The sequence below is a fragment of the Spermophilus citellus genome, assembly GCF_964194105.1.
Source record: "Spermophilus citellus genome assembly, chromosome: 17".
NCBI classification, from domain to species: Eukaryota; Metazoa; Chordata; class Mammalia; order Rodentia; family Sciuridae; genus Spermophilus; species Spermophilus citellus.
Window position 1 is genome coordinate 57,047,447 of NC_138199.1, and position 24,037 is coordinate 57,071,483.

Sequence of the window (24,037 nt, forward strand, 5' to 3'; positions counted from 1 at the left end):
CGGGGCGGAGGTGGAGATCCGGATCCGGAGCGGCTGAAAGGCGGAAGTGGAGGCCGGAGCCTGGGACACCGCCGGGGGGGAGAGGAGCGGAGTCTGTCCGAGCCCCGGCCCTAAGTAACGCCGCCGCCCCGGAGCCGCGGTGAGTGTGCCTGTCCCAGAACTATTGTCTCACCCGCGTTGAAGCCTCTCCCGGGCACCGCTTCCTCCTGCCCAACCCCAGCTTAAGGGGATACTGACCCCTCCCCCGACCCGTAGCCCCCTCTTAAGGGGCTCTCCAGGCGTCGGGCCCAAAGGGGAGCCCTTCTTTACTTCGCTTACCTGTCCTTCGAGTGGGCCTTAGGGAAATCTTTGCGGTTCTCCTCTGGCCTGTCCAGTTCAGTTATGGGAGAGAGGGACCTTAAGTTCCGCTCCCCCTGCTCCGAAAACTGGAGGGTCCTTGCCAGATATGAAGGAACCTGTCTCCCTTCTCTTTTAGAGGCAGCAGAAAGTGCTGTCTGTCGTCGTTTTCTTTCCCCGCGTCCCCCCAAAGAACAGTTGTCTCAGCCCTGGAAGAATTTTATCTTGATTTCCTTTAGGCGGCGGGGGGGTGGGGTGGGGTGTGGAGGGGTGGTCTGAGTGAGTGAGACCGGACCACACTCACAGAAGTATGTTGCGTTCCCACTGTTCCTTCCTTCATCAAGCCAGAGTGAGCCAACCAGGACCTCAGCAGAGTTTGAATTCTGGGTCACTAATTAGGAATGAACTGTCTTCTGATTTTACTCCCTGGGCCCCCAGCCCTGTCCTCTGGTTATGTTGTTCTCTGGGTATTTCTCTCTTTTCCTGCCTCTGAAGAATTTAGCTGAGCTTTGCTCAATCCTAGTACAGATCACAGATCAGGGTGGATCTGCCCATTCATTATCTTCTCTCTCCCTTCCTCCTACCTCCTTGCTCCAGGCTCAGCCCTGTCTTCCCAGAGCATGTGAGTGGTTTCCAAGCTGCCTCAGAGGGACTGCTCCTCCTGGGACTGCTGTCTGCTAATCTATAGGCAAGAGAATAAGACTAAACATGAGGAGTCTGGAATTGAGGGTCCATCTCTTTGCCATTCTCACCTCCCCCCAACACACATAGACTACTCAGTGCAACAGGTCTGTGCCACACCAAGGTCTCTCTCTAATCCCTTTTGGGCTTGGACTTATTACAGAGGAGTAAGTTGAGATGACAGTGGCAGCTTTAGACTCTTAATGCACCAATTTTTGTAGCCAAAGGACTTCTCATATATGCTAGAAACTGCTGATTCCCCCAACTATGTATTGTATTGCTATATGATCCTGTGTGTGAAATGACTGTGTCTCAAACCAAGCTGTAAGTTTCTTACATGACCAAAGTACAGACCAGAATACCTTAATGAGGGGTAGCCTTACTCTGAAGCCATGCCTGACCCTTGCTATTTACAGTGGAGGAAGGAAAGGAAAGCCAGTCAATCCTTAGGAATCGCTGTAGCTTGTCAGTAGCTGCCTTAACCATCCTTGGCTACTACTTAAAAAGCTAAAGTTTTTTCCTTGACCTTTTTGACTATTTCTGGCTAGTTGCAAATGTCTAATTCTTATAATATTTGGAGCTTGACCTGTGGTGCACTTATTTTTCTTTTTACTAGACAAACCATTTTTTTTTTTTTTAGAGAAAGTGAGAGAGGAGAGAGAGAGAGAGAATTTTTTAATATTTATTTTTTTAGTTCTTGGCAGACACAACATCTTTGTTGGTATGTGGTGCTGAGGATCGAACCCGGGCCGCACGCATGCCGGGCGAGCGCGCTACCGCTTGAGCCACATCCCCAGCCCAACAAACCATTTCTTATTAGGGTCAATAGTTGGGTTACAATCTCTATATCCTTGTGGCCTCACTAGAGACTCCCTCCATCAGCCTAGTTTCTCTGATCTAGTCAGCATGTGCCTCTGAGAGAGAGGGGCAGAGAGACTCTGCTAAACTTACCTCATCAGGAATGGAGCTCTTCAAGAGTCCTCAGACTTTGAAACAGGTTTTAGAAGGAGAAACTCTCCCTTTGAGAGAGACTAGAGCTCTGGGTGGTTATGCAGCCACCTCTGGCATTCAGAACTTGTAGAATCCCAATAGATCTGACACTGTTGTGCAGGAGGAGGCAGGCTCTGGTGGGATAGAAGCCTCTCCCTCCTTTCTGAGGCTGCTTCTCTCTTCCCCTCTTGCCTCTCACATCTAGCTGGCCTTTTTCTGCCTTTGTGTTTGCTTATAGGGGGACTGTAACAACGAATATTTATAAATTATTGTAAAATTACAGAGTTCTTTTCACATACATTGCTCCTGAGTGACCTCGAGATAGGGGTGTGTGTGAGTGTCCTCACCTTAGAGATGATGCTCAAGGAACTTAAGCAGTTTGCCTAGACTGTATAGTTAGAAGTGGTTGGGCCAGGGCTTGGGATCATATCTGACCCCATCTTTGCTAATAGCAGGCCCTCTTCCCATCTGGTCTGCTTGTTAAATGAATGAACACGCAGGGTGAGCAAGCAGGGGCACAAGTGCATACTCTTTACCTTTAGCCTTCCTCATCACTGGCATTCTTCATTTGCTTCCATTTTCCTCCCCTACCTTTATTCCATCCTCCTGTCCTCTTTCTTGAACCTCTTCTGCTCTGCCTCTGGAGGGCATGACTGTTAGGAGTCCCAAGCCAGTACCCTTCAGGGCCCAAGAGTTTCCTGATGTCTGCATGCCATTAATTTCCTGGGAACGTGAGTGAAAGTCATGATGGCTAGAAAATGAAAGTAAAAGTGAATGGACCCCAGGGTCCCACTGGGCAAGACTGAGGACTAGGGAACCAGCAGAGCTGGCCTGAGATTGGTCCTCTGATTTCCCTTTGGTGCTGCCTACTGTTTGCTCCTCTCACTAGAATTTACATGGAAATAGAGTAAGGTCACAAATTTAAATTCATCCCCACCAAATAAATACTTAAAACTTCCTTCCTGTAACTTTTTCCTAGTCAACAGAGGTGGTATGGTGGTGTGAAAGGTGCTAGAGCTTAGGAGTTGGCCAGAACTGAATTCTCATCCTGACTCCCCTGCTTACCAGTTGTGTGACCTTAGGCTTGTTTCTTGACCTCATTGAGCCTGTTTCTTCCAATAAGATGGGAATACTAAATATCTTGCAAAATTAGAAACAAAGGGTAAGGGCTGGGGTTGTGGCTCAGTGGTGGAGCACTTGCCTAGCATGCACAAGGCACTGGGTTCGATCCTCAGCACCACATAAATGTAAAATAAAAATATTGTGTCCACCTAAAGCTAAAAAATAAATATTAAAAAAAAAAAGAAGACAAAGGGTAAATGAGCTAGTCCAGTGCTGGATGTGGAACAGATGCTCCCAAAATAGTAGTTGCCTCTGGCATGTAGCTGGGATTTTGAAGGTGCATAGTAACTCATCCCTAGAATTCTGATTTAATACTAGTACCAAATGTCTGCTATTATGGTTAGGACTTTGCTTGATAGTTTCACATATTGTCTCCTTATGTAGATATTGAATAGAACTAATGTGGGTTGTGTTCCTGTTTTCCAGAAGAGAATGCTAAGGCAATCATTGCACTTTTCTCACTGGGATTCTCAGACCTCCTGAGGTCACCTGCTGTGAATGCCCAAAGGCACTGACTAGATAAGGTTTGCATCTTTTAGAAACTTCAGTCTTAAGTTATAAGCATTTTCATATTAAAGCAGTCCTGGATCTATTCTAGATTGGAATGCAAAATTTGCATAAATTTAAGCTAAAGGGCTGGGGATGTGGCTCAAGCGGTAGCGCGCCTGGCATGGGTGCGGCCCGGGTTCGATCCTCAGCACCACATACCAACAAAGATGTTGTGTCCGCCGAGAACTGAAAAATAAATATTAAAATTCTCTCTCTCTCTCTCTCTCTCTCTTTAAAAAAAAAATTTAAGCTAAAACAGGAAACTTGAAGACAATATTTTGGAAGTAGCAGGTTGCTTGGGTTTGAGTCTCAAATTCCTGAGATTTGTATTTCTCCTCCCCTGGCTCCAGTCAGGGCACTTCTGTTGGAGCTGCTTGAGAAGCAGTGCTTGAGGTAGGATGTCCTCAAATTCAAGTGATAATGCTTCCAAGAACTTTGGCAGAAGAGAATTGGAATATTTTTTGAAGGAGTCCTCTACATTTATAGCCTGGCAGTATAAGAAACTTATTTTCAGAGTAAATAGTCCCATCTCCTGTATGCAGAGACAATAATACAAATTAAAGCTAAACTAAGCTTTGCTACTGTGTGTCAGTCACTCTTCTGGGCCTTAAGCATACGCATTTTATCCTCATAACAACCCCAGGAAGTAGGATGTGTTTTTCATCCCCACCTTACAGTGGAGAACTACTGGGTAAGTAACAGAGGTAGGATTAGAATTGAGTGTATACTTAGATCACTATGTAACACAGCCTCTCCTTGACGAATTTCTGGGCTGAATGTATACTGTTTCCTTTGGTTGGAAAGCCCTTGTCTGTCTCATCTGCCTGGAAGCTGCTTCTCTCCACTTTATTCTCAAAGCTCAGCTTGCCTATGACTTCCTTAGTGAAGTTCTCCCAAGTCCCAAGGAGTTAAGGGCTTTTCTCCTCCATGGACTTTCTTTTTACTACTGTCTCCTGCTTCTGTTACCTCCTTTTATGGTGTGTAACCCTTTAAGGGCACAGATCTACTTTATCTTGGTGTGGCCAGTATCCAGCATGGTACTCTGTATAGTAGACCCCCTATGGAGTCATTAAAAGGAAGGGCAGACATCCAAACCTGCCCTTGAGGCACATGCCTGCCCACTTCCTTCATCACACCCTTCATGATCTCACTTAACTTGGATGTGGTGAACCTGGGATCCAGATTTACATTCATCTGATTCTCAGCTTGAACTCCATCTTTAGTCCGTTCTCCAGAATGTTGTTCACAGATGTTCAGAGAGCAAACAGGTAAAAAAGGATTATCAGGACAGATGATGGGGGTTGGGCATGTCACAAACCAAATTTCCAGAGGGTAGAGCTCTCCAAATTTCCGTTTCCGGTGTGGGTTTAAATAGGAGAGGGTGGGTGTGGCTCTGGGTCTGGTAGCAGCACAGAACATAGTGTACTTCTGCAGTTGTGTGTGGTGAGGCAGCACTGACCCAGGCCATCACTTAGCAAAGCTTGGTGCAAGTGAATTTCACTCTTGTCCACAGGTGCTATTCTGCATGTCTGCACAGAGCTTGATCTTGAGAGGCTGGTCTTAAGCAAGTGGTGGCAGGACTGGGAGTGTAGCTTGGTGGTAGGGTGCTTGACTAGCCTGTGTGAGGCCTTAGATACCATACCTAGCATTGCAAAAAGAAAAGAGTGGTGGCAGCAGTAGGTGGTGAGAGCAGCTTCCCTTGAGTATTCCATGGGTGTGGCCTTTGGACTCCACACTCCTAAACCTGTGGTGTTTGGTGTAATCCTTTGCTCACTTCTAGTTCCCACCAACCCTGCTTTCTGCACATCCCTTTTACCCCTCCCCTTTGTCAAATTAACTCATCTTTAGGAATGTGTGTTTTTGATAACTGCTATCCTTGGATATCATTTTGTCACAAGATAAGCCACCACCCCTTTTTTTGTTTGGTTTGGTTTCCCAGCTGGGGGAACTGAACCTAGGGGCACACAACCACTGAGTCCCCCAAAGTAAAAATATTTTGAGGTAGGATCTTGTAGAGTTGCCCAGACTATCCTGGAACTTGCGATCCTCCTGCCTCAGGCTCCTTAATAACTGGAATCAGGTGTGCACCACCATCCCTTTTAAAAAAAATAAATAAATAAACTTTTTCTTTCAGAATAGTTGTAGAAGTTAGAAAGATAGTGCAGAGTTTTCTCACAAACCCCACATGCAGTTTCCCATTATTAGTATCTTGTATTAGCTCTGTACATTAAAGTCCATGTTTCATCTGGATCTTAGTTTTTATCTGTTGTCCTTTTTCTGTTCTAGGAGCCCACACTGCATTTAGTTGTTATATCTCCTTAAGCTTCCCTAAGCTGATAGTTTCTCAAAAATTCCTTGTTTTTATGACCTTGGTAGTGTTAAGGAGTACTGGTCAGGTATCTTGTAGAATGTCTCATGATTGGGATTTGTTTGATGTTTTCCTTATGATTGGACTGGGGTGGTTAGGAGTGTTTGGGAAAAGACTTTAGACCTAAAGTGCCATTTTCATCACCATCCCATCAAGGGCACATAGTCAATGTGACTTATCATGGTCTAGGTCAGCCTTGATCACTTTGGCTGAGGTGATGTTTGTCAGGTTTCTTCCCTGTGTTCACTGTAAAGTTAGCCCCTTCGCATCCTGCTGTATTTTTTGGAAGGACATCAGTACTTGTAGCCCACGCTTAAGGAGAGGGGAGTTAAGCCCTTCTCCTTATGGGTGGAGTAACTACATGAATTATTAAATTCTTCTACACAAGAACTGTCTATTCTCCTTCATTTATTTTTTCAATTATTTATATATCAGTATTGATTCACAGATACTTATTTTACACTTTGATTTATAATACAATCCTGCTTTCTTTTATTGCTCACATTGTTCCAGCTTTGACCAATAGTTGCACTTCTAGCTGCCTTTAACCTACTCTATCACTGTGAGGTTTTTTGTTTTTGTTTTTTCAGTATTTCCTTACTTTTTGGTATTATAAGATTCTCTTTGTGTATTTCCTGCCCCAGCCCTAGAATCAGCTGACTTTCCAAGGCCATTACCTTTTTAGTGAACAGTTTCTCTAGTTTGCTGATATAGAGTTATGTGAATGGGTTCAAGTTGTTCCTTCTTGTGATGGTTAGTCATAGTCACTGGAGACTCCAGAGTCTGGTGAGGTAGAAAGGTACCTGGGAATACTGTGAGAATCAACTCTAGTCCTGGCAGTTGGTCCCTCCAGCAGGCTGTTGCTCCTCTGATCACATATTTCCTTCTCCTTGTACCCCAGTCTGATGCTGCATCTGATCCAAAAATGGTCAGATTTGGTATTTACTTTGGAGTTTACTATCCAGTTGGGAAGAGAACGTGTGAGGATATATAATCATTCTCTATTTCAAGTGCTAAGCTCTCCAGCCAAACCTTCCTACATTCTAGATCTGAGATTCCATGTGAAATTCCACATATTCTAGACCCTTTTGCTGCCATTCAAAAACAGACCTCCCCTTTGGGAGGGTTTGTGCAGTGTTGTGGCTCCAGGAAGGCTCAGGGCAGGCTGTCACTTTGAGCTGTGATCCTGAATCATTGAATAGCTTAAATCCTTCTGTTGTACTGTCACCCTCTGAAGATGTGTAACTTGAGCCTACTGGAACACTAACTCCAGATCTTAACAGGAGTTGGTTTACAAGCCTCTTGCCTTCTATTCATAGCTCTGTGTGTGTCCCCTTCAGGTGGCTCTGTCAGAAGCGTCCCAGGCATGGAGGAGGGCGTGGGTGGCCTCCCTCACCCTGGCTGTTCTCCTAGTCATCAAATTGCTCTGTGAGCTGCTCAGACTGCTGTGGTGATGAATGACGCCAATTTCCAAACCTCGAGCGTTTTCAGCCTGGTTTTTAAAAGGAACTCTGGTTTCTTCGTCAGCTGCCCTGTTCTTCTCCCCCCTTCCCCCCCTGCAACTGAACTACTTCTTCCTTTTCCTGAAAGAGGCTTTGAGATGGAAGGAAGGGCACTGGGGCTCAAGATGCTTTGTGTGGTGGTCCCCCCCCCTTTTTTTAAAGGGGGTTATGATTTGCCTGGTTGGGGGCTTCAACTCAGTACTGATTTGTCAAGTGATGGTGGTTCCCTCCTCTGTTCTTGTGGCCTTGGGGGTGTATCCAGAGAATTCAAGATTGAGTTGTTGACAGGACACTGGATCTTCTAGAAAACTAGTGAAAGACGTCCTATTCCGCATTCTCTTCAAAGGAGGACCACTGAAGAATGGGGTCCAGGGAAACTGGAGGTGAAAGGAATGTGGAAGGATGTCTGAACATGAGTATGGAGATATCCACTTGCTTCACAGGACTGGGAGGCAGGGTTGCCCCTGGCTGGTGAGCATTACTGAGTGCTGCTGTAGTCCTCTCTGCTAAGAGCCTCTTGTGCACCATCTTCCCGGCAACCCTGGGAGGCCAGGGTGCTGGTCTCTCCATTTTTTAGGTGCTTTCAGTGACACAACACAAGACCAACCTGGTGGCTTCAGCACTTGAGATGAAGTTTGTCTGACGATACTCTTAACCCCTGTGTGTCAGGGCCTGAGAAGTTGTGCAAGAGTAAGTGAGGCATCTCCTCAGCTGACCTGTGGCTCCCTTGGAGGGTCCAAGTTGGCAAATGGACATGTATGTAAGCCCTCAGCTGCCCCCTCTACTCTACCCAGGCCTCCCTGTATCACCTGCTCAGTTCACCATGTTTATGAGCAGCCACAATGTGTCAGGCTTGATGTTATTTTCTGTTAAAACAAGAAAAACCCACAGTCCAGCCTCTGGGGATTTTGTTTTGTGGGTCCTTTTCATGCAATAATACCCTTAGGTTCTTTTGCCTTCTTACTTTCAACCCAAGTTCTCCCAGCTTTGATCACCTACGGGAGTCTTATGAAAATTTGGGGCCATGGAAGCAGAAGTGTGATTCATTCATCAAATCTTGTTTAGACCCATTCAATGCCTGATTTTTTTTTACCTGGCACCATTTCTACATTTTGTTCAGCCAAAATTAAGAAAGAAGAGTATGTCAGAAATAATGTTCTTTGGTGTCCAGGCTTCTTAGAGCAGCCATTGTCCCTCTGATCTCAGAACTTTTTGACCTTGTTAGCTGGGCAGCCTCTGACCACAGTGTGTGTGGTGTCTGAGCAAGAGAAATTTGGCTTGCTGGGATCTGATACCTGATTCTTTTCCCTTGCTTTCCTCTCAAACACTACCTCAGCTCTCTGTGGAGGAGCTCAGGGTGAAAGAAAGAGGGCAGTGATTTAATTAAGCAAGCTTGCTTTTGTTGTTTGTTGTTTGTAAAGACAGGAATGGTTTATGAGAGGTGTCAGTTGTTGGTGTGAGTGGCTGGGGGAACAGGTGCTGCCAGTGACCCTGGCTTTCAGCAAAGGTTCTTGGAGTCCTGCTGGGCCTGGGGTGCCAGCAATAGTGGCAGCTGTCCTGTTGATACTCCTGGCCCTTGCAGAGGCCCTCCCAAGACAGGGGAAGACAAGCTGTGCACTGAGGAGATTCCAATTAGGAATGTCCCAAGTAGTGACCACACAAGCAAAACAGATAAAGTTTGTTGTGAGAATTGTGGATCAGCAGGAATCCCACATCCATCCTGATGGGCATCTAGATGATGCATTGCCCATCCTGGGACAACAGCAAGTGTGTGTTGGAGCCAGGGAAGCGCCTTGGCCCGTTTTCTTAGCATCTCATCTGGCACTGGCAGGGGAAGAGCTAGCTGGCAGAGTACAAGTTACCGTGCAGCTGCAGTCCCATTCTCCCCACCCCCGCCCCGTGCCCTGTGCCTGGACATGTGTGGACATTGAGCTGTGGAAAGTGCCACATTTCAAGTTGAGCTTGTGTTTGGGGCAGAGAATCTACCACAGCCAGACTGTCTAAGGTGTGCAGAGTTGGAGACCTCATTAGGGAGAATTGTCTCAGGAATGTCTCAGAAATCAGTAGGTAGGACAAATGATCCTTGACTGGTACAGCTGTGACGGTCACCTGCCTGTCAGACTGCTTTGCTGTACTGCTATCCAAGCCTCTGGATCCTCTGTTGGTCTACAGTGCCCATGACTGAGGATCATCAAGCTGCCCATGAACCATGGGGCCCTTCCTGGGCAGTATGGGCAGACCACACTGACCAAGCCTCGTCAGCACATGCATGAGAGGGAGCAGGCACTGGAGGTTTCCATCCTCGCCTGAAAGTTACCGCTGACTCTGCCTCTCTGGGCCTCTCCAGGGATCCCAGCTGCTGTGTTCAGCTGAGAAAGCAGCTTGGAGATCAAGAAAGGATTTCTTGGAGTTCTTGCTAGAGCAGGAAGCTGGGGGTTCTGCCTCAGGGGTGGTTTCTACCTAACTCAGCTTAGGATCTGTCTGGAGAGATCCAACATGCCTTTTACACTAGGAAAAGGGCTATGACAGCTGGCTGTACTCCATCCTGGCTAATTCCTGGCAAAGCTCCAGGTTCATTCTAGACATTTGGTGATGTGTTTCCAGGATTTACGCCCCTTGGTACCCCTGCACACTGGCCCCTTTTGCTGGTGTTGGAGGAATTTGGGGTCTGGGCTGGGCCTCTCCGGAACTCCCGGGGGCCTCACTGTGATGTGGAAGTCTAGACACTCAGCCTCAGAAGTCTTATCATTAAAAGGGGAATGAATTGGGGGCGGAGGTTGTAGCTCAGTGGTAAAGTGCTTGCCTCACATGTGTGAGGCACTGGGTTTGAGCCTCAGTACCATATATAAATAAATATAGGTATTGTGTCCATCCACAACTTAAAAAAAAAAATTTAAAAACATAGGGGTGGAATGAACTGGAACTAATCCCACTTAAGGGAGTTGAGTAGGCTGGGGGGAGGTTCAAGAGCCTGTCCTAGTTGTAGGGGACCCAACTCACCTTGAGTGTCCCTTCTTGAGTGTTACTTCCCTTTCCCCAGAAAGAGTCCTTCTGTGGCTTTGTAAAGGCAGCACCCCTTTCTTCTTGCTGCCTCCTCCTCTGAGCCTACTGCTTACTGGTGTGAGGAGTGAGTCCCAGCTCCCATTAGAGTCCTCGCTGGATCTCAACATGGGCGGTTAAACCTCTGGCCTCCGGAACCAAACTTCTGCTACACTCTCCAGGTGAGATGCAGGCCCTATGTGTAGCAGTGCCACAGTCATGCTTATGCAGGAGGGTGCCACTGTCTTTGATTCTACCCCTTTAGCCCCTAAACCTTTTTCTCTTCAGATACTCTTGACTGGTGGAGAAGCAGAAAGCATCACAATGTAACCTCTTTCTCCTCCTTGAAAAAGACAATAAATATTAGCGCTTTTTTGTTTTGTTTTCAGGAAATAATTGTAAAATTCTTCAGCCCACAGTTAAGTCCAAAAATATATATGCAATAATCATATTTTTATGGTAATCCCATTATCTTGTCCATTACTTTTAACATTTGGGTACCTTTGTTCTCTTTGGGTCATCTAATTTAGGCATCATCTTTTTTATTATCTTTAATATTATTCTATATCTTTTCATACTAAAGAGGAAGCAGAAAATATTTTATATGCAGGGAAGCTAGAATAGATTAGTATCAATTCTAAGCTTTAATTTTTATTGTTATATGCAAAATTCTATACCATTAGCATTTTTTAACCTCTTATTAACATGTAGCTTACATATATACAAGTTAAGTTCACTTTTCTTTTTTTCCCAGTACTGGGAATTGAACCTAAGAGCATTCTACCTTTGAAATACATCCCCAGCCCTTTTATTTAATTTTTAATTTTGATACAGGGTCTAGTGTTGATAAGTTGCTGAGGCTGGCCTTGAACTTGCAATCCTCCTGCCTCAGCCTCTTGAGTAGCTGAAATTACAGGTGTGGGCCACTGCAGCTCAGCCAAGAATTTACAGATTTTTTGCATTTGTTTGCATCCTCTAAAGTCAAGATACAGAACCTTTCCATTCATCAGAATGGATTTTTTTGTTTTATTTGTTTTTAGTTTGATAGAAATGCGTGTTTCCCTGCTAGAAGCAGTATTTTACGAAGTATCCATAGAAAGTCAAATTCCCATCTACTAAGATTTAATTCTTAGTAGATGTAGTAATAGACATTGTTAATGTTCTTGGGGGCTTTCTCTGTATTTCTGATAGGGGAGCCTTGCCTGAGTTATGAATCTTGGGCTTGGGCTCTGCCACCAACTGGCTGTGTAACCCTGATTATGTCACCTTGCCTCACTTTCATTTCCTTTTCTGTAATTGGCAAGGATAGGATTAGGTCTTTAAGACCCTTTTGAGCTCCTTCAACCAATGAGTCAAAGCTAGTTAATTAGCCGGTAGTCTAATACTCTTACCACTTGTTGGAACTTTACCCTCAGCCTAATACTATGCTAAACACTATGTGTTGTTTCATTTAACCTTTACAACAACCTAGTGCAATTAGTATTAAATAATATCATTTTGTCGATAAGAAGCCATCCCTTGTGTGACTTGGCCAGGGTCACACAAATGAGCAACAGTGAAGCCAGGACTTGAAACAAATCAGGTGCAGCCTCCCAAGTATCCTGCTGGTTGGGTTTGTGGATACCTAAGGTGGCTTCTGTTGCCTCAGAGTTTTCTTACCTTTGAGTCTGTGACCAGCTAGAAGCCAGGGTCATCCTACTGGGAGGCTCTCCTCTCTTTCTGTGTGCCGGCAGTGGTGGTATTCCTTTGCATGGAAGAGCTGTGGTCTTGAGTCTATAGGTCAGTGATCTTCAGCTAATCTGAGCCTCTGGAGCATTTGCAGAACCTTGGCTCCATTTAGTTTCCTTTTAATATTGCCTTTGAACCTCTCTGCCTCTCCCTCTATATCCTGTGTTTCCTTCTCTTTAAACTAACAAGTTTGCTTCTGCTGTGGCCTTCTCTAGCTCCATGTTACCTGTTAAATATTTTCAGGAATGCTTTTTCCTGGAGGAAAGTATAGCTGAAGTTGCTGACAAGAATGACCTCCAGGGGGCCCTGGGTGGGTCACTGGTTCTCAAGCTACCCCCAGCTAACCTTGAGAGAGTCTCCACCCACCCTCTGGTCAACAGTCTGTTTTCCCTAATCAGTTCACTATCCAGGCAGTGCTGGGTTTCTGAGTTAGAGGAAGTCTCTTAAGCAAACAGGAAGCACAAGAGACACCCATCAGCTGGAATTGCTCACCCTTTTACCAGGAAGGATAAAAAGTATGTAGTGGTAGGGCTGGGGCTCAGTGGTATTGCACTTGCCTGGCATGTGTGAATCATTGGGTTCGATTCTCAGCACCACATATAAATAAATAAAATAAAGGTCTATCAACAACTAAAAAGAGGGCTGGGGTTGTGGCTCAGTGGTAAAACCCTTGCCTAGCAAGTGCAAGGCCCTGGGTTCGATCCTCAGCACCACATAAAGATAAATAAAGTATTGTGTCCAACTACAACTCATAAATATTTTTTAAAAAACAACTAAAAGATATTTTAAAAATAGTGGGTGACTTCATAGATTATGGAAAGGTGAAAATTTATTTTTATCTTTTTAGTACTGGGATTGAACTCAGGGGTTCTCAACCACTGAGCCATATCCTCAGCCCCTTTTTAAATATTTTATTTAGAAACAGGGTCTGGCTAAGTTTCTGAGACTGGCTTTGAATTCCAGATCTTCCTGCCTCAGGCTCCCCAGCTGCTGGGATTACAGGTATGCGCCACTGTGCTTCGCAAAAGGTGATTATTTCTAATGGAGACTGGGGACGGGTGACTTTCCAGCAGTATCTGGTGTCTTGAAGACTTCATTGTTGAGTGAAATCAAGACCCCACCCCAATCTGTTGCCATGTATTGTCCTTGACACTGCTCAGAGTGCCTTTCTATCCTGGATTACATATTTCTTTATCAAAGCTCTCAATACTTAAATCAGCTACTTAAGATCACTTGGGGAACTTATTTTAAAAACATCGAGTTCTTGCCAGGCTTGGTGTAATTCCAGTAACTCGGAGAGCTGAGGCAGGAGGATCTCAAAAAATAAAAAGGTCTGGGGTTGTAGCTCAGTAGTAAAGTGCCCCTCAATTAAGCCCCAAGAATGAATGGATGAGCCAGGTGTGGTGGCACATGCCTATAATCCCAGCCGCTTGGGAAGCTAAGGCAGGAGGATCTTGAGTTCAAAGCCAGCCTCAGCAATTCAGCGAGGCCCTGAATAACTCAGGGAAACCCTATCTCTAAATAAAATACAAAAAAGGCTAGGAATATATGTTCCTCAGTGTTTAAGCACTCCTGGGTTCAATACCTGGTATCCATCTCCCTACCCAAAAAATGGGTGGATAGATGAAAGAAAGAAAGCACTGGGTTCTGGACTCTTTCTGTAGAGTGACCAGTTTAGTTGGCCAGTGTTTTTTTCTGAACACTCTGGTGATTCTGATGAAAAAAGTTTAAAAAGCACTGATCAAAGTACTTCTAGTGTCCAAAGTACAGAAAACTCCAGAGCATGGAAGAACAATGTCCTACTATTTCTTCTTTTCTTTCTCTAGTCACTCTCATCCCCAGAGCGGCCTGTGCATAGAACCAGTGTTTAGGAGTTCATATCCCTTCTGCCCTCTCACATGCACCATTGGAAAAGACACCCTGAATAGGGTACCCCTAATTCCTTGCATCTGTCGCTTTTCTTGTGGAAGATGTGAGAATGGGACTGGTGCCCATTCTCAGTGGCTGCTGAACCAACCAGGATTCTGTTTAGAGGGTAGGGAAATGGGGCACAACAAGGAGAGTCTTGCTGTAGGCCTGACACTCAGTTGCTACCATTATACTTGGAGGAGGGGAGAGATCTTTGGCCCCTTCTGTGTCTTATAGGCAACTTTGACTATGCCTTTAGGTCTTTAGGAGAATTTGACTTTTGACTCTAAGACTGCTTTTACTATGTCATTTTAAAAAACTGCTTTAAAAACTTGAGTTGTAACAATAGGTAATTTTTACCATGAGTTCAAGAGCAAAGATTTCTATTCTCAGGAGGCAGGACAGCTCAGTATGTGAGTATGAATTCCTTCACCTATGCTACCTGGCAGAGAAATGTCTTCAGTTTCCCAATCTTGGGAAAGAAGGGCTAAGGCTTCCTGGGGCCCTGGGTCTGACCTTCACCTGACTTAATCACCCTCATATCTCCAGGTCCCCATTGGCAAAGTCATCTTTCTTAGTGCTTTATTGTCTAAGAAGGTTGGACACCGCTGCTCATGTGATCAGTAAGTGGGGCCAGGAAAACCATGAGGCAGCAGACTGTAAAAAAATGCTGGGTCTGCCAAGTGTGGTGGCATATGCCTGTAATCCCATGGGACCTGGGAGGCTGAGGCAGGAGGATTACCAGTTTGAGGCAAGAATTTACCAAGACCCTCAGCAATTCAGCAAGAGTGTCTCAAAAAAGAATTAAGGACTGGGGATATAGCTTAGTGATAAAGCACCCCTGGGCTCAATCCCCATCAATCCCCAGTACCCGTCCCCAACCACCAAAAAAATTAAAAAGGGCGTGCTCAGGTGTCTCTGGAAGGCAGGATCAGTGTGAGCAGGAAGAACATGTCAACAGTCAGTTTAAGGCAGATGGAGCCTTCTTGGTTCACTGGGGAGGCCTGTGTCTGTTAACCAATAGTCTTAGAGAAAGTATTATAATTGATCATGTCAATGTTATTAGCTGCTGCTGATTCAACAATACATGTACAAGACTCTCGGTAGATGCTTTCATTAACCCTTATCCTTGTCTTGTCACTAATAGCACTAGTGAGACTCAGGTCAAATGACTTCTACAAGGTGGCCCAGAAGTGGCAGGAGACAGTCACATCCTGTAGTGTACAAAGCTAGTGCCTGTATCCATTGCTTAGTGCCAGTTGCTCTAACCCTTGCTGAGCTTCAGTGGCACTTGAGGATAGTGGGCTCTCCAGGGACCAGATGTACAAATAGCTTTGTTATATAGACGAGGTTGAGAACCACTGCGTGAGACTTGCTTTTCTTTCCCTCAGGCTTGTTAAAAAATCACATTCTATCTGGACAGGTTTGGAAATGTGCTACCTCTGTTTTTCTCAGCTTGTAGGTGCTGGTTGCTCCCTAGCTGCTTTAGTTTTTTTTAGAATTAGGGACTTAATTTCCTGTTTCCCTTGCCCCACTCCTTCATACCTGGTCTAGAACCCAGCCACATTACATTGCCCAGATAGGACTATGTGTCATGAGCATGCATGGTAGTAACCAGCTGTTGCTATTGCTGTGTCTGACCTAGGATGTCTCCTCCCACTATTTGGGAGTACTCAGGGACTGCAAAATCACTCTGATTTCCACCAAGCCAAACCTGGCTGGGCCAGCAAAACTACTGTCCCAAAAAGAGTCTCATTCACTCTGCAACCCAAAACCAGAACAGAGTGAAAGTTGCCTTCATTGTTCTTCCACAGAGGGAAGAATGGCGGGTGATAGCAAATGAGTTTGTATGAGTAGCAACCCAAGTTTGCATTTAGGCTCTCTCACTTTTATGCTGTGTGTGACCTTGAGCAGGGCATTTAGTATCTGAGTATCAAGTTATTTATCTCAAAAATAGGAGATCGTTTAAAGCTTAAAGGAGATAATAGTTGTGCAGTTATTCAGTAAATGTTATCTGTCTTTAAAAATGATTTCATTTAGTAAGTGCTTCTTGAGTTCCTAGAACTTCTGTAAGCCTGATGAAGAAGGTTCTCAGGATTCAGAAAGCACAGACCTGCCTGGCTGTTGATTGGGGTGGAATGAGAAAGGATCTTATCTGTGATATATTTAAATGGCATTTCTGGTTACCAATTGAGCCCCCCCCCCCCATACTTCCTTCCTTGTACTTTTGGGGAAGACGTGGCCCCATTTCAAAGCTCTTTACCTTTGGTACTGCTTAGAAAGGAAACTTGTTCCTGGTTAGTGAATCACTCTTCCTGAAGCTCACTTTTTAAATGAGTTGCTGGGAGAACTCCAATGTGGAAACGATTTGAGGCTGAAAAAAAGCCAGCCCTTTGCTATCAGCTGTTTGCACAGGCATAAATCATATGCTTCCCATGGAAATGTCCTGTTCATCCACACCTATCCCTTGACTCTAAGGGAATATGCTCCCCTTCCCAGGGGCAGGTCAGGGCTTTCCCTGACCCTTTCTCTTCTCTCTGGACTCCATTTTGCAGAGGGCATTTAATAAAAACTTTTGCAGGTCCAAACACTGAACCAAACTTAACAGCTACTTAGTGTTCTCATTTATAAAATATTTTCAGTGTGTTTGGGTACAAGTCTTCTAGAGACTTTTGGAGTTAGGTTTCTCATCTTTCTTTGCAGTTCCAAAGTTTATAAAAAGTTTGTGCCTCTGAAGCTGTCATTCAAGAGTGATTGCTCACTGAGTGACTGTCAGGGCTAGAATACCAGCTGCTGACCTGTGGGAGCAGGTTTTGTTGTCCCTTGTTTGCCTTCACCGCCTTCCCCTTGTTCTTTCTGTGTGTCAACCCCTGCCTCTGCCAATAGAGAATGAAATTGAGGTCTCTATTTAAAAGGGAAAGCTGGTAGTTGGCTGCCAGCAGAGCATTGGCTTTGGTATGTTTTGTTTTTGTGTGTGTTTTGTTTCTTAATGTGTGTGAGACTCCTGGCCCATCAAGAATGAGAGGACTGGGGAAACAGGCTCTCAATGAGCAGGGGAAATATTGCTTTGATTCCAGTGCACAGAGGTTCATAGTCCACCTTATACAGAGAGAATGGCTCATTCTGGAGAACATTGGCTGTTTTGATAACAACTTGCACTGTTAGGCCCTGGCCCTGCGTGCCCATCTGGTGGCTGAGCACCTTATGTGACACACTTTCTACCTACACTCCTTGTACCCTCCCTCATCTGCCTCACCATCTACTTGGCTCTGCACAGAGCAGGCTGTGGTCTTATTAACATCCCAAAGAGCTTGTTGACTTGAGTCATCCAGCTGCCATAGGTGGCCTAGTGAGGTGCTGTCCTGACTCTGGGCTGAAGGGCTGGGATTAATGGGAAAGGGAGGCAGTTAGCTGAGTCATCAGGAAGGGCAGAAGAAGGACCTGTAATTTAGGAAGGGCTCCCTAGTCTCAGAACTAACCCCATGCCTCTTATTTTTCCCCTGCAGTTGGAGGCCCCCTCCCCACTAAGTGCCTCCTTGCCTAGCACCGGCCCCCATCCCCACGCTCACTGGTACTACTTCGGCCAGACGGGCCATGGCGGGTCGGGGAGGAGCAGCACGGCCCAACGGACCAGCCGCTGGGAACAAGATTTGTCAGTTTAAGCTGGTTCTGCTAGGGGAGTCTGCAGTGGGCAAATCCAGTCTCGTCCTCCGCTTTGTCAAGGGACAATTCCATGAGTACCAGGAGAGCACAATTGGAGGTGAGTGGACACAGGGAAATGGGATACCTCAGAGAGGCCAAAGAAATGCCTTGGCCTAGATAGGAGAATCTGACTCCACACAGAGACTAAATATGTCTGAGATTGCAGCACCTCTTTCTCATTAGCCCCTAGAATTGAATCTAGTAGCTGGACTCCATGTCATGACTAGTAGGAGTTACCTGGGTTCAGCTTCTTTTTTATTGTGTGGCCTTGGCTGAGCCTTTTCCACTGACCTGGACTCAGGGAAGGAGAAGCTAGCTCTGGATCTATGAGGGTTCTTCTTACTAAAAGGAGCAATGTATCTGCCCTGGCCCCTCCTGCTTTCCAGATGGGAATGGCTGGTGAGTCAGCTGGTAATAGGCTGGCATTGCTGAAGTTGAAGTTTACCCTCTGTGGAGCTCAGTGCATATTGTCGATTCCCCATTGGTCAATATTTAGGTTGCGAGTTAGGGTCTGGACTCAGCCTCTCACCTGAGTGGTCACTGTAAACTCGGAGCCAGGATCAGCCTTGGACTTGAGTCATCCTTTCTCTGCTCTCTTGGGTGGTAGGAGATTTCCAGGCAGCTGGAAACAAAATGAGCCATGTCAGCAGTCTCCCTGCTGCCCCTTCAACATTTGTCTAGAGCTGGAAAGGGGGAAGTGGGGCGGTGCCCAAGGCCCTCAGTAGGTGGGGGAGGGCAGACATTGAAAACAGCTTTCTACACAGAGCTGTCTGGGATCCTGTGCTGTGTCCAGGCTGTCTTTTCTAGCACTGAGTATCCTCCTTTGAAGCATATGCATAAGTGCTTCACGTTCCCCTGTTAGGTTCCCTGTGTTCCCTGAACATCAAGCCACAGGGTACTGAAATGGCTCTGGGTCCAAGCTGGGGGCAGTGGCTATCTGGAGTGTCTGGAAGCGCCCATCTCAACAGTTGGCTTCTGAGTACCAAAGCCTAGAAAATATGTAGGGGTAGCTTCTAACCCATCCTTGCCTGGTGACACTACCTTCTCTCTTACAGCGGCCTTCCTTACACAGACTGTCTGCTTGGACGACACAACAGTCAAGTTTGAGATCTGGGACACAGCTGGACAGGAGCGGTATCACAGCCTGGCCCCCATGTACTACCGGGGGGCCCAGGCTGCCATCGTGGTCTATGACATCACCAACACAGTAAAGATTTTCTCTTCTTCCTTGCCTTCATCTTTTTTTTTCTTTTTAGTATTTTTTTTAGTTGTTGATGGACCTTTATTTATTCATTTATTTATATGCAGTGCTGAAAATCGAACCCAGTGCCTCACATGCTAGGCAAGTGCTCTACCACTGAGCCACAACCCTAGCCCTGCCCTCATCTTGAAACCCCAGGAATTGGCTATAAATGCTCCCATTTCAGGCCTTTTGGCCCTCTGTTCTTGGGTGGGATGTGGGCAGATTTCCTCTGTTAATTAGGGACATCTCATCAGAATCTTTAGGGGTGGCATCTTAGATAACTTGGCTCTGCCAGCTTGAGCTTCACTCATGAGTGGCACTGGGCAGAATGCCTCCTCTGTCTCTGACATTTTGACCCTGTCTCCTCAGGATACATTTGCACGGGCCAAGAACTGGGTGAAGGAGTTACAGAGGCAGGCCAGCCCCAACATCGTCATTGCACTCGCGGGTAACAAGGCAGACCTGGCCAGCAAGAGAGCCGTGGAGTTCCAGGTGGGGAAATGACAGGACTTGGGGATGTGTGAGCCAGCTCCACCAGGCCTCCCTGGGTTGCTCAGGGGCTGTATAAAGGGCCACACAAGAACCAGCACGCAGCTTTCATCTCCTTTCCTCCATGGCTCAACCTTGGGCCTTGGAGGAACTGCCACCTGCCTCTCCCTTGTTCTTTTTCTTTGGTGATGGGTGTGTTTGTGAATGAGTGAAGCTTCTTATTTCATCTTAAGAACTGAGTTTCCTGATAAAGAAATCCTCTTTTCATATAATATGTGTACACAGTAAAATTTATACATTCACTCTCTTTTCTCCTTAGAAACTCAGCCTTTCTTCCCTGAAGTTCCCCAGTTTTTCTTTCCAGAAATGTCCATATGTTTGTGAATCTCTTTCTTTACATAGATGGCAGTATGCTATACATACTGTGTTTTCTAATTTCTCTTTGGGCCAGGTCCTAATTGATGGGCTTCTAGGTAGTTTGTAATAACTTCTGGTTGTTTGTAATGACAAGTAGCATCCTCATACTTTGGTGCTTTTGCCCAAATGTGCAAGTGTATTTGTAAGATAACTTCCAGAAGTATGTCCAAGCCTGGTGATTTTGAAGGGCAAGAATGCAGAATGGACCTAGGGAAGCTAGAGTAAGGCATCTGCTTATACTGGTGAGCTACGATGCTGTGTGGAATAAGAGTGTGGAGCAGAGACCTCAGGGCGAACCTGGAGCAGGGGAGCTTAGTCCTAAAAACCCTGCATTTGTCCAGTCAGTCTCTATTGTATGTAAAGACTGTGAACAGTGAACATTTTATCCGGGGCCCTGGCCCCTGCCAACATTTCCTTTCCATCCTCTTTCTGGCCTCTGTCGGGAATCAGGAAGCACAGGCCTATGCAGATGACAACAGTTTGCTGTTCATGGAGACATCAGCAAAGACTGCAATGAACGTGAATGAAATTTTCATGGCAATAGGTAAGTTGCCTCTTGTCCCCTTCCCACCATCACCAAAGGCATGTTGCTTATGTGCTATTCTCTAGTGGGTCTGTGGGGTCCCTTCAACAGAACTTGCACTTTTTTTTTTTAACGTTCTGATAAACTCATTGTCTTTTCCATCTGACTCCCACACGTAAGAGAACTGAGCACTGTCTGAAGCCCAAGGCAAAGTTTGAACATTTTACTTCCTGACTCTTCACTTGCCACCCATTTCAGAGCCTGCCATTGCTGTCCTTTACCCCTTCTTAGGATTTTTTAGCTCACTTGACTCAGGAGTCATCCTGCCTGGGTTCATTCCTGGCTCCACCACTAATGAGCTCTGTAGTGTTGGTATTTAACTTCTCTTATGCCTCAGTTTTCTGAAACACTCAAAATGTACTTGGTGACAGTCCTCCATTTGTTAGCACTGATTAGTAGGTAAGGACCAGACTGCTCCAGTGCAGTTGGCAGAGAGTATTGGGGTGGCCCTACTGCTACATTTTCTCTCTCTCAAACAGCTAAGAAGCTTCCCAAGAACGAGCCTCAGAATGCAACTGGTGCTCCAGGCGGGACCCGAGGGGTGAACCTCCAGGAGAGCAACCCAGCCAGCCGGAGCCAGTGCTGCAGCAACTGAGCCCCCCTTGCCTGCCACTGCCCCCACCTCCTCCGCCTGAATGACCCGACTGGAATCCACTCTAACCAATCGCACTTAACGACTCGGGCCACCACTGGGGGCAGGGGAGGGGTCCACCATGATTTCTCAGTATAACTTTGATCCTAGGCCGGAGGGAGTTATTCCACCTGCACCTTTCTGTACAAATACTAATTCAATTTTAAGTCTTAAGTCACTTTTTTAATATATATGATCTTCTGCTCTTCCCACTTCCCCCCTTTCTACTATACTCTCCCGTTTGTCCTTTGCTGGTAGTAGCCACATGCTCCTGCCCCCCACCCCCTTGTCTGTGGGGTCGGGGCTTGGAACAGTTACCCCTCTCTTCCCTTCCCTTCCCTCTTGCTGAAGAGCAGCCTTAGCAAGAGCATCCACATCCTTACCTTGTTGGGAGTGGTCTTAGTCTGGGGTGGTGGGCAGGCCCTGGGCTGGGAAGGGGACAGGCAGTGCTGCCCTCAGCTGGTTGTCATCAGGTCGCAGCCTCCTTCCCACCCAACTCCCAGCTGGGAGAGAAAACGCAGCATTACCGCAGCATCATTGTGACAGCCACGCATCCATTGCCCATGACCCCTCCACCCTCGGTCACCTGACCTCTGGCTCTGAGCCCTGTTCTGACCAAATCACGATGATGAGTATTTGGGGGTGGGTGGGTAAGGGGGGGAGTGGGAGGGGATGGAACCAACTTTTTCTGTATTTTGTATTGTATGTTTTCTTCAACATGTAACCAATCAGTATCTTGTCAATATAGTCAGCCGATCGATCGACCTCACACTTGTCTTCCTCGTCTTTCTCTGGCAGAGTTATCAGACCATGTCCTTTCTAGTTCACTAAATTTAAAATGAACCACTGAATCTTGCTAGCAAAACAAAAGCTTCCCCCCTAACATGAGGGGATGCTGGTGGTCATGGTAACCAAGAGAAAGAGGTTCTTGCTGTTAGCTCTGATGGGTAGCGGGTGGAATAGGACTGACTTGGGGCTGACCATGTTTGAAGTTAAGGGTCCTGCATTTGCCTCTAAACCATCCCCTGGCCTATTCCCCACCAGCTTACATTGGGGGATATGTAGCTTGGGTTGAAAAAAAAAAAATCTTTGGACTCTGAAGAAACAACCTCTGTGGTGTTTTTTTGTTTTTGTTTTGTTGTTGGTGGTGGCTTATACCAAGCCTGTGAGGGATGGATCCTTTCAGGACTGGACAAGAGGCCAAGTCTGCAGCCCCTTGCTTTCTTAACCACTTTTGTCCTTCACTGCAACCCCTACCTACACGAAGTCCAATCCTGATCTCAGGGCTTTCTGCTAGTTCTGAAGTCAGGTCACATTTGGGCCCTGCCAGCCCTCTGATTGGCAGCTAAGGCCACACTGCCCCCTCCTACTTCTCCAAGGGCCAGAGATCTGATTCTTGGTGGACCACTACCTGGAGGTGCCTTTCCTCCATCCTTCTGTGTATAGCTCCAACCCCCTACCTCTGACCTCATTCATCCCCAGAAAAGACAGCAGACAACTTAAGTTTGCTGCACACCACGGTTGTTGTTTACTAGGCCAAGCTAGGTTGAACCCTTCTTAGAGCCACGGCTTCTGAAACTTGATGATCCTGTTAGGGCTTCAGGAGGATGCCGCGATTGGGTTTGGCCTTGGACCCACAGTTGGCCAGAAGGGGTCAGGCAGCAGGTCATGGCGGTGGGATCTAGGCCCGGAGGTAGTTGCATTTGCCGGTGCACCTTCTGTTCCATGCGGTAACCTCCCCTAACCGGGTCGGTACTCTCTATCTGCCGCTGGCCGGTGACCATCAGGTTTCGGCCGTCCACCTGCACCACCAGCTCCTCAGGGGTGAAGCCATGAGCATTCATCTTCATTTGGAAACTTTTAGCATGGTCACTGCCCTGCACAGCGACCCGATCATCCCTGAGCAGTCGCACCGGCAGTGTGGCCACCGGGTTACTTTCAGCGAGGGCCACGCTGGGGCTCTGGTTGGAGAAACTGTTACCGACCTGCTGCATCCGAGTGAGCAACTGCTGTTGAAGGGCGCGAGGCTCTCTGTGCAAAGCTCAGAGCTTGGGTAGGTGCGCAAGCGCGCAAGAGGAAGTGCCTCACGAGGTCCCACCTCCACCCTAGTTCTTCGGTTCTCTTCGCAGCTGCTTAAGTCTATAGTTTGGGGTCTGCCATGCCTGTCCTACCTCCAAGTGTCAGCATGTCAACCGAGGCTGCTTTTACCTCAAACCCTCTCCCTCCCTATCTGCCTCAGAGGGCTGAGGCTGTAACAGAACTGGATCTTGGGAACCAACTGCATACATCAGACTGAGGCTCAGGGCTAGAAGAGGGCTGTTTTGTCTTCTAAGAACCAGGCCTGGGCGAGGAGGATTGTTCCCTGAGCACAGTCATCAGATGGGACTTTCTCCCCTTCTCTGTTTTTCCCTGACTATGCACAATTCGGTGCTGACACATGGGGAGGGATGTGGACATCACTCTAGCTCTGGGACCATAAAGCTCCCTCCTGGGGAGGCTTCAGCTTTCTTGGCCCTCAATCCTCAGCCTCATCCCCCACCTAGTAACTTTCTTCATGACTATTGTGGTCACTGCTGTGCCTCTGATGCTCCGTGTTTTGATAATAAATTCTTTTGAACAAAAAAGTGTTCAAAAGGGTTCAACTGTCACAAAGCTAACACCCGTATCACCACCACATAGCATGAGATGTTGAACTGTTGTTACATTTAATCTCCCCGGTAGTTGCAATTCTGTCTGGAGCTAGATGGAG

At 46.6% G+C, this 24,037-nt stretch overlaps 2 protein-coding genes across 2 annotated transcripts; one reads left to right on the forward strand and one right to left on the reverse strand.

Annotated features, from left to right (window-relative positions):
• Window positions 1-22,057, forward strand: RAB5C (RAB5C, member RAS oncogene family). Its single transcript, XM_081271420.1, has 6 exons — window positions 1-139; window positions 17,730-17,983; window positions 18,981-19,132; window positions 19,538-19,660; window positions 20,525-20,618; window positions 21,137-22,057. The coding sequence occupies exons 2-6, from the start codon at window positions 17,818-17,820 to the stop codon at window positions 21,250-21,252; spliced, it is 651 nt and encodes a 216-aa protein (XP_081127546.1). The 5' UTR covers window positions 1-139; window positions 17,730-17,817; the 3' UTR covers window positions 21,253-22,057.
• Window positions 21,924-23,938, reverse strand: HSPB9 (heat shock protein family B (small) member 9). The gene has a single exon (XM_081271422.1). It carries the CDS (start codon window positions 23,280-23,282, stop codon window positions 22,830-22,832), a length of 453 nt encoding a protein of 150 aa, XP_081127548.1. The 5' UTR covers window positions 23,283-23,938; the 3' UTR covers window positions 21,924-22,829.
• Window positions 23,939-24,037: the final 99 nt, after the last annotated feature.